The 10,649-nt window shown below is 45.8% G+C and overlaps 1 protein-coding gene across 1 annotated transcript; it reads left to right on the top strand.

Moving 5' to 3' along the window:
* The first annotated feature begins 9,075 nt into the window (after positions 1-9,075).
* On the top strand, positions 9,076-10,182 carry LOC144699561 (melanin-concentrating hormone receptor 1-like). The gene has a single exon (XM_078570602.1). It carries the CDS (start codon positions 9,103-9,105, stop codon positions 10,099-10,101), a length of 999 nt encoding a protein of 332 aa, XP_078426728.1. The 5' UTR covers positions 9,076-9,102; the 3' UTR covers positions 10,102-10,182.
* The last annotated feature ends 467 nt before the right edge of the window (positions 10,183-10,649 follow it).

Here is a 10,649-nt window from a genome sequence, read left to right as displayed (position 1 = left end):
TCAGAGAGATGCATCTTTTACCATGTCCATGTAGGCAGGGCATTTAAGGCAGGACTGGGGCTGGGCTGGAGGAAGAGGGATGGAATTGGGTGAGACAGGAATGGCGTAGAATTGAGATGGGGCAGGAGCGGAATGGACTTGGTGACGGAGATGGGACTGGAGGTCGAATATGGATGGGCCAGGAAGTAAAATAGACATGGGACAGTGGGGTCAAATAGGCCAGACTTTGGGAGCAAAAGGGATCAGGGTTGAATGGAGGTAGAACAAAGGTTGGATAAAGTTAGTACTGGCGTGGGATCATAGCTTCAGTTCTGAATTGTGCAGTACCGTTGAGTTGAAATAATTGAAATCCTTGATAATCTCAATGACTAACACCTCCAAATTGTGGGACCCAGGAAAAGAACGCTAACAATTGTAAAAAGATAAGTAAAGGTGAAGTTTACTTTAAAAACAGTTCCCTGACAACCCATTAAGATACTGAACCATCCATTTGAAAACTGGGCAGGCAGCAGCTGAAGGTAAATATAGTGTGGGGTAATGATAGATCAAGACAGGAATAAGCATCAACTATGTGGACAGAGATAGTCACAGTCATAGAGTCATAGGGGTCTACAGCACAGAAAAAGGTTCTTCAGCCCATCGAGTCTGCGCCGGTCAAACAAGTACCTAACTATTCTAATCCCATTTTCCAGCACTAGGCCCATAGCCTTGTGTGCCATGGCATCGCAAGTGCACATCCAAATACTTCTTAAATGTTATGAGGGTTTCTGCCTCTACCACCCTTTCAGGCAGTGAGTTCCAGATTCCCACCACCCTCTGGGTGAAAAAATTCCTCCTCACATCCCCTCTAAAACTCCTGCTTCTTACCTTAAATCTATGCCCCCTGGTTATTGATCCCTCCACCAAGGGGAAAAGTTCCTTCCTCTCTACCCTATCTATGGGTATTTTATCTAGGGTATTTTACTACCCTAAATAGTGTAGAATAATAATGGAGATTGATATTAATAAGCATCAGATAAACAAAATTCTTGCATTTATTTCACATCTTTCACAACTGCACGTCACCCCAAAGCACTTCATAGTCAGTGAAGTATTTTCAAAGTATAGTCACTGCTGAAAGATTGAAAATTCAACGCAGTAAGTGGCAACAAACAGCAGATTGCCTGTTTTAGCAACATTAGTTTAGGGATAAATCTTGACCAGGACGAACTCCCCAGCTGTACTTTAAATAGTGCCATACAATCTTTTATATTTAGCTGAAAGAGCAGACTGGGATCTTCCTGCTCTGCATAAGTAGCTTACTAGTCCAGACAGTGGATTCACTCATGGGAGAACTAAAAAGATACTCAAGTTAGAATTTTACTTCCATCTCTTTGAATTGTAGGTAGTATTGCAATATTTTGTTCAGGGCATGTGAAATATCACCTGATTATTTGTCTGATTGTGAACCTGTGTACGTATGTGCATATAGATAGAGGTACATATGTGTGTGTGTGGTTGTTGTCTGATTCTGCATGAGTGTGTGTAGCTGAGTGTATGTCAGAATGTATATCTATACAAGTGTGTGGAAATGTCTGTGCTTATCTCTATAGGACAGTGTAGAAGGGTTTGTGTATATATCTATAGGAGTGTGTGGAAGGGTCTGTGTATATATCTATATGGTGTGTTTAAAGCCCTGTATACATATCTATAGGAGTGTGGAGGGATCTGTCTTTATCCCTGGAAGCCTGGATGCTCTGTTGCTGAAATGCAGTAAAATTCTATATTAGAACCACACTCGCATCTTAATGAAGTCAAACAGGTTTATTTTTAAGTAGGAGCATATTGACAAGGAAAGGAAATGCAAGTAATGTTGTCAGTAGGTTTAGATTAATAGGGTGGAATTTTCCGTGCCTGCTGGTGGCGGGCATGATAGGTGGCATGAGCGGACAATATAGCGCGATTGGTTTCACAACAGCAGGAAGGCAGGTCGCGATTGTCCGCTCAGCCCACTGACAGTGGGCCGCGTTTCCCAATCGGTCATTGGGAACCTCATTGTAATACATCAGCCTATCACTATCAGGCCATCCCGCCAGGCTCTTGCACCCCCACTAGATCATCTGTCCACATCAGCGGGGAAGCACGCCGATGTGCTCCACAACAGCACAGAGGCGACGTGCACTTGGCGACCTGCACTGTGGGTGAACTGGAGGTTAGTGCACAGCAACATTCTGCAGAACTTGCCAGGGTCGCCTGTTGCTTTACTGGCTTCAGGGGCTCGGAGGGGCGGGATTAAGTGCTGCCCTGCCTCGGAGGTGACTTTTGAGGGTGAGGGGGAGCAGGGGGCAAAGCTGAACATGGAGTAGTCACTGCTGAAGGCGCTCACAGCCTCTTGCAATGTCAGCATCCCGGTTTGGACCAGTCTCCCCCATGGTTCAAGCTAACAGTGCAGCCTTGCAGCGCACTAATCTCTGACCATCCAAGTGGTGGCCAGCACTGTCCAGGAAGCATGAAGGGGCCGTCACACTTAACCAGGACAGGCTCTTAGTACACCCATGCTAACCACATGTCTCTCTCTTTCATCCTGCGGGATGAGTACATCAGGATCATGGAGCCTGGTGAACTAGCTGTGTGCCTAATGGCCTACAGAGCTTTAAGACAGTGGAGGAGAGAGCGACTGAGGGTCCTGGCTGCACAGAGGTAGGAGCAGCAGCCTCAGGAAGAAGGGGAGGCTGGGGCTCCTGCACACGCCACCCAAGAGCCACAGCGAGCCTTTGCAGGCCGGTGCCTGGCGACACCCAGAGTCTATAGACGCCACCTATCATTCCTGCAGATGACTGAGAACCAGTGTCACCGAAGACTGTGAATGTCAAGGGAACTGGTCGCTCACATCTGCCACCTGCTGCAGGATTTGACACCACAGGGACATGGAGGCATCCACTGCCAGTGGCTGTGAAAGTGGCTGCAGCGCTCAATTTACACGCTAGTGGCTCCTTTCAGGGCTCCACAGGTGACCTCTGTGGGATCTCTCAGCCTCCACCCACAAATGCATCCATGAGGTCACAGACGCCACCTTTGCGAGCGCACACAACTTATGCATTTCGCCCAGGACCAGGACAGCCAGGACGCAAGAGCACTTGGATTTGCCCAGATCTCGGGATTCCCACAGATGCAGGGTGCGATTCACTGCACTTATTTGATGCTCAGATCTCCATCGCAACACAGGGTGAACTACATCAACTGCAAGGGCTTCCATTCGTTGAATGAGCAGCCGCTATGCGACCACCAGAAACGCATCCTGCAGGTGTGCGCACGGTTTCCAGGGAGTGGGCATGATGCCTACATCCTCAGACAGTCACAGATCCCTGGAGTCTTCCAAGGCCCACAGAGGCTGCAGGGTTGGCTCCTCGGGGACAAGGGCTGCCCTCAGAGGCCATGGTTGATGACACCCGTGCGGCTGCCTCAGACTGCAGCAGAGCGATGCTATAATGAGGCTCATGCTGCAACTCGCAACTTGGTGGAGCAGAACATCGGGATGCTGAAGATGAGATTCCAGCGCCTGGACCGGTCTGGTGGAGCCCAGCAATACAGTCCACAGAGGGTGTCACACATCGTCATTGTCTGCTGCGCCATTTACAACCTGGCTCTCCAATGAGGAGATCAGCTGGCTGAGAAGGAAATGCATGGCAGTGGCCTGTGAAAGAGGACACATCACTCACAGCATGGTTGTCTGATGGATTTTGCACTGCTGGATCCTCACTTGGTAGAGCAGCGCTGACCTCACTGTCAGCACAGGACCGGTCCCAGTCATCATCGGCCAGCTGGATGGTTCTGTTTTCAAAGTCCATGAGGACCTTGATTTCGGGCATTCTGCCACCGGTCTGTGACTTCTCCATCTTGTTGTGTGCCAGCTTGTCCTGCATGGATAGAGATGGAGAAATGTAAGCAGGACACCTGTCAGGCCAGATGATAAGTATGCCTGGCCTGTGTGAGTGTTCAGTGGTTCCATGGACAGGATGAGGACAATGAAGGTGTGTGAGAGAGAGTGAATGGTGATGTCCCTTGAACTGGCAGCGAGTGAGGGCCCTGTGGATGTGTGATGGGTTTGTGAGTGCGTGAGTTGAGAGCGATGAAAAGAGTGACTTACCCTGGGTGGAACAGAGGAGATCATTCATCCTCTTGCGGCACTGGGTGGCTGACCCCTTCTGAAGGGATTGGCGCTGACCACCGCTGCCATCGCCTCTCAAGCTGGATTGGTCATGTTGCTGCTCATGCTGCAGGGGTACAGGACATCCTGGTGGGCCTTCACAGCACCCAAGAGTAGCTCAAGAGACCCGTCATTAAATCGGGGGCTGCAGGCTTCTTGAGTTTCAGGGCCATATCTTCCATGCAGCAGTGGTGAGCTGGAAGCACTGAGATGTGTGTTTGCAGCTGGACTTTAAACATGGCGCCCGCATGATACAGCAGTGGGGTGATGGTGGGCAGGCAAATGAGGTCGTGAAAACCTGCCACGGCGGCCGGCGGGTGAAACATCGTTTTGCCCGCCCGCTACCACACTTAGTGCAAATTTGGGAAAATTCCGCCCACAAACTCAACTTTCATGGAAATACTTTGATGTTTTAGAGAGAGGAACGTTTTAGAGAGAGGAACGATGGTGTTTTTTCCTAATAAAATTTCAGGAGTGATTTGATTCTTCACATTTTGCACAGAGAACTTGGGACCATCTCAAAAGCATTTCACTCCCTTTGGGATGGTATTGCCTCAGACTTCATAACAACCTCGGAGGTTAGGAACTGAAAATTGGGAAATATTTGTTAGGTTGGACAGCACATTTGAATGGGATCGATGGACACAGGTAGCCTTGTTACTCACTGCAGAGAAGATTCAGATACACTGTACGTTATAGTTCATACTTTCAAAAAGAAGCAAGATTTGCTCACAAATGACACAAAAGTACTGTGCTAATGAGTGATGGGCTTTGAGCCTTTATCCAAGGTTCCTCACTGATCCTGATATCCATGTGACCATGAAAGAGGGGTTATGGCCCTTTCGATGTGGGCAGTATGATGGCAGGGATTGCCATGCCTACAAGTAGCCATGCCCATGGCATCTCGCTGCAGAGGACTAAATAAGCAGCATCTCAGAGGCAAATTGCCTGCGCATCGAAGCTCACACACACACTCACACAAATCAACACATTGACCATAAGACAATAAGATGTAGGAGCAGAAGTAGACCATTTGGCCAATCGTGTCTGCTCTGCCTTTCAATGGGATCATGGCTGATCTGATAATCCTCAACTCCACTTCCTGCCTTTTCCCCATAACCCTCGATTCCCTTACTGATTAAAACTTTGTCTATCTCAGCCTTGAATATACTTAATGACCCAGCCTCAACAGCCCTCTGCAGTAAAGAATTCCACAGATTCACTAACCCCTGAGAGAAGAAAGTCCTCCTCATCCCTGTTTTAAATGGGCGCCCCTTACTCTGAGATTATGTGCTCTAGCCCTTCACTCTCCCACAAAGGGAAACAACTTCTCAGCATCTACCCTATCAAGCCCCCTAAGAATCTTATATGTTTCAATACGTTCGCCTCTCATTCTTCTAACTTCCAATGAGTACATGCCCAACCTAAATAACCTCTCCTTATAAGAAAATCCCTCCATACCCAGGATCAACCTAGTGAACCTTCCCTGGACTGCCTCCAATGTCAGTATATCTTCCCTTAGATAAGGGGACCAAAACTGTTCACAGTGTTCTAGGTGTGGCCTAACTAGTGCCTTGTATAATTTTAGCAAGACTTCCCTATTTTTATACCCCATTCCCTTTGAAATAAAGGCCAACATTCCATTTGCCTTCCCTATTACCTGCTGAACTTGTATGCTAGCTTAAACAAAAATAGAAAATGCCGGAGGACGAGGACCCCCAAATCCCTCTGTGTTGCAGCTTTCTACAGTCTTTCTCAATTTAAATAATATTCAGCTCCTCTATTCTCCCTGCCAAAGTACATAACCTCACAATTTCGCACATTATATTCCATCTGCCAAGATTTTGCCCACTCACTTAACCTGTATATATCCCTCTGTGGACTCTTGGCGTCATCCTCACCACTTGCCTTCCCACCTATATTTGTGTCATCCACAAACTTGTCGACAGTGGATTCACTTCCCTCATCCAAGTCATCAATATACATTGTAAGTAATTGTAGCCCCAGCACTGATCCCTGTGGCACTCCACTAGTTACAGGTTGCCATCCTGAAAATGCCCCCCTTATCCCAACTCTCTGTCTCCTATCAGTTAGCCAATCCCCTATCCATGCTAATATGCTACCCCCCAACACCATAGGCTCCTATCTTATTAAGTAGCTTTATGTGCGGTACCTTATCGAACGCCTTTTGGAAATCCAAAAATATTACACCTACTGGTTCTCTTTTATCTATCATGCTTGGTACCTCCTCAAGGAATTCTAATAAATTTGTCAGGCATGATTTTCCCTTCATGAAGCCGTGCTGACTCTGCTTGATTATATTATGCATTTCTAAATGCTCTGCTATTAATCCTTTATAATAGACTCCAACTTTTTCCCAATGACAGATGTTAAGCTAACTGACCTATAGCTACCTGTTTTTTGTCTCCCTCCCTTTTTGAATAAGGGTGTTACTTTGGCAGTTTTCCAATCCTCTGGGACTTTTCCAGAATCTAAGGATTCTTGGAAGATTACCATAAATGCCAAGTTACTATCAATCCAAGTTTCTCACTCTCAACTGAATGCTAAATTCTACCATGTTATGGTCACTATCTCTGTCGCTACTTCCAATAATATCCTAGGATGCAACTTATCAGGTCCGGGGGACCTATCAGCCTTTAGCCCCAGTACTTTTTCTCTGGTGATAGGTATTGTATTTATTTCCAACCCCCCATTTTTGCCCCATGATTATTTCTGGAATGTTATTAGTGTCTTTTACCGTGAAGACTGATGCAAAATATTTATTCAACTCCTCTGCCATTTCCTGGTTCCCCATTATTATTTCCCCAGCCTCATTCTCTAAGGGGCCTATGTTCACTTTAGCCTCTCTCCTCCTTTTTATATATTTAAAGAAACTCTTACTGTCCATTTTTATATTACTTGCTAGTTTACCCTCAAAGTTTATTTTCTCCCTCTTTATAATTTTTTTGGTCATCTTTTGTTGGTTTTCAAAACTTTCCCAATTCCCTGGCTTCCCACTAATCTTTGCCACATTGTATGCTTTTTCTTTCAATTTGGTACTATCCTTAACTCCCTTGGTTAACCATGGTTGATTTATCCCCTTCCTAGAACCCTTCTTCCTCACTGGGATATATCTTTGTTGAGAGTCATGAACTATTTTCTTAAACGTCTGCCATTGTTCATCAACCATCTTTTCTGTTAAGCTCCTTTCCCAGTCCACTCCAGCCCACTCTGCCCTCATTCCACTGTAATTACCCTTATTTAAGTTTAGCACAGTTGTTTCCGACCCAAGTTTCTCACTCTCGAACTGAATGCTAAATTCTACCATGTTATGGTCACTGTTTCCTGGGGATCTTTTACTCTGAGATCATTTATTAAATCTACCTCGTTACACATTACCAGATCCAAAATAGCCTGATCCGTGGTTGGATCCAGAACATATTGTTCTAGGAAACTGTCCCGAGTACACTCTATGAATTCTTGCTTATGGCGACCTCTTCTGATTTGATTTTCTCAATCTACATGAAGCTTAAAGTCACCCATGATTAATGTACTGCCTTTTTTTACATACCCTCATTATCTCCTGATTTATTCTCTGTCCTACAGTATAGCTCCTGTTAGAGGGCCTGTAGCCTACTCCCGCCAGTGTCTTCTTCCCCTTGTTATTTCTTACCTCCATCCATATTGATTCTACATCTTCCGATCCAAGATCATTTCTTGCTATCGTGCTTACTCCATCTCATACTAACAAAACTACCCCACCACCCTTTCTTTCCTGCTTGCCCTTTTGAAAAGTCACATACCCCTGAATATTTAGTTTCCAGCTTTGAGGTCCCTGTAACCATGTCTCCATAATGGCTATAAGATCATACCCATTAACCTCTATTTGTGTCTATAATTCATTTATTTTGTTCCAAATGCTACATGCATTTAAATAAAGAGCCAATAATTTTGCCTTTTTACCATTTTTTCCCACTTTGACCCTATTTGCTGCTTTTTAAAAATATTTGTACATTCTGTCCCTTCCTGTCACACTCTGGATATCGTTACCTAAGTAGCTGCCCTGCAATGCTGCCATATCCTTTTGCTTTGTAAGCCTACGTATCCCCTCTCCAGAACATTCCACCCCTCTATTTAGTTTAAAGCCCTCTCTACAGCCCTAGATATTCGATTCACCAGGACACTGGTCCCAGCATGGTTCAAGTGAAGCCCATCCCACCAGAACAGCTCCCTTCCACCCAGTCCTGATGCCAGTGCCCCATGAACTGAAGCCCATTCCTCCCACACCAATCTTTGAGCCATGCATTTAACTCCTTGACATTATTTACCCTATGTCAGTTTGCCCGTAGCCCAGGTAGTAATCCCAAGATTATTACCCTGGAGGTGCTGCTTTGTAATTTAGCTCCTAACTGTTCAAATTCTTCAGGACAACATCCTTTCTAGTCCTATCAATGTCATTGGTACCAACATGGATGACGACAACTGGATCCCTCCCCTACCACTCCACGTTCCTCTCCAGTCCTCAGGAGATGTCCTTAACCCTGGCACCGGGCAGGCAACACAGCTTTCTGGACTCTCACTCACAGCTGCAGAGGGCAGTATCTATCTCCCTAATGACCGATGCTCAAGGAAAGGGGGAAGATTAGTAGCTCTCAGATCATAAAATAAATATAACAGCTATGCCAATTTAATGAAAATGTTCAACAATACAGCAATCACCTGAGGTTGATGCCAAACCTGTAATCGATTCCATGTGGCTTCCTGGGGAGATGTATGTACCATGTACATGGGTGTTGCTTCAAAATAATAAGCTTGATGTGACTAAGAAATGGGCATCTTAAAGCTGTTTAAAGGGTAATGCTTGACTTGTCTCTCTTTCAGGATCTGACCAGTTTACACCATACACCAACATCATCATGCCAAGTGTGTTTGGGGTCATCAGCTTTTTGGGCATCACAGGCAACTGCATCGTAATCTACACCATTGTTAGGAAGACCAAGCTCAGATGCAAGCACACGGTACCCGACATCTTTATCTTCAATCTGTCGTTAGTGGATCTGTTGTTCCTTCTAGGGATGCCCTTCCTTATTCATCAACTTGTTGGGAATGGAACCTGGCATTTTGGAGCTGCCATGTGCACCATCATAACAACCCTGGACAGCAACAGCCAGATCACCAGCACCTACATATTGACTGTAATGAGCTTTGATCGTTATTTAGCCACAGTTCACCCACTGAAATCTACCTATATGCGCACAACATCTGTTGCTACCTTGGTGATCTGCTTGGTTTGGCTAATGTCCTTTTTGACCATCATCCCAGTGTGGCTATACACTGGACTGATGCCACTGCCAGATGGCACAGTTGGTTGTGCCTTACTCCTGCCCAACCCAGCCACTGACATCTATTGGTTTACACTTTACCAATTCATGGTGGCCTTTGCCATTCCTCTGGTCATTATTTGTGTTATTTACTTCAAGATCCTCCAGCACATGTCCACCAGCGTAGCCCCCCTACCACAAAGAAACCTCAGAATGCGAACCAGGAAAGTAACCCGCATGGCCGTGGCCATCTGCTCAACCTTCTTTGTATGTTGGGGACCTTACTATATCTTTCAACTGGTTCACCTGAGCATTGAAAAGCCAAGCCTCGCATTCTTCTATACATACAACTTTGCCATCAGCCTGGGCTATGCCAACAGCTGCATCAACCCTTTTTTATACATTGCCTTGAGTGAGACCTTCAAACATCAGTTTCTAATGACTGTCCGCCCTGCCCATCAGCGGTTCCGGGTGAATAACAGTGTGGTGGACGGGAGCACGTCCATCAAACTGTCCAGTGAACCAACACAACAAATGCGTTTTACAGGAGAATTTTCACAAAACTCTTTGCCTGTCCCAGTTGTAGTTCACTGAAGGTCCACACGTGCTCAACGTCCAGCTTTAGAGACACAAGAGGACATCACTGGGGAAGATTTTCTCTGTTCATTGCCGACAGTGAAGCCACAGCCTTAATTTACAGGTTTGCAATCTTGCTGTGAATAGCAGAGGAAATCTTTGTCTAATGAGCACAAGAAACACCAGGAACATTTGTGGAGCTGCTCCCATTCTGTGCCGCTTTGCTGGAAATATGCTGGAATTCCACCTTCATGTGCAAATTACCTCCTGACATCCAGACAAGTTAGGCTTCTGAATGGGAGCAGCGCTGAGGAATTTCCCAGCAGTAGTCACAGTGGTCACCCTGCCCAAAGAGCTCCCCCCAATCCACCCACCAAACCCTGAACTCTGATATAGGCTCTGACTGGATTGGCCTGAGAGGAAAAGCTACATAGTCCAAGCTGTAGTGTTTGTAGTTATACAATTTGAGAGTGTTTACTAATTTCCTGATAGAAAAGAGGGACATTTCAAATCCTAGATAATCTTAATATAATGGCTTAGAGCACAAACTTAATGAATGATATACC

The sequence above is a fragment of the Cetorhinus maximus genome, chromosome 24 (assembly GCF_964194155.1).
Source record: "Cetorhinus maximus chromosome 24, sCetMax3.hap1.1, whole genome shotgun sequence".
Classification (NCBI taxonomy): domain Eukaryota; kingdom Metazoa; phylum Chordata; class Chondrichthyes; order Lamniformes; family Cetorhinidae; genus Cetorhinus; species Cetorhinus maximus.
The sequence above is the reverse complement of the archived record's forward strand: the minus strand, read 5'-3'. Positions and strand labels throughout refer to the sequence as shown.

What these genes read in the sequence shown, in the direction of transcription:
- LOC144699561 (XM_078570602.1), top strand. Translation starts at nt 9,103, where the DNA reads ATGCCAAGTGTGTTTGGGGTCATCAGCTTTTTGGGCATCACAGGCAAC.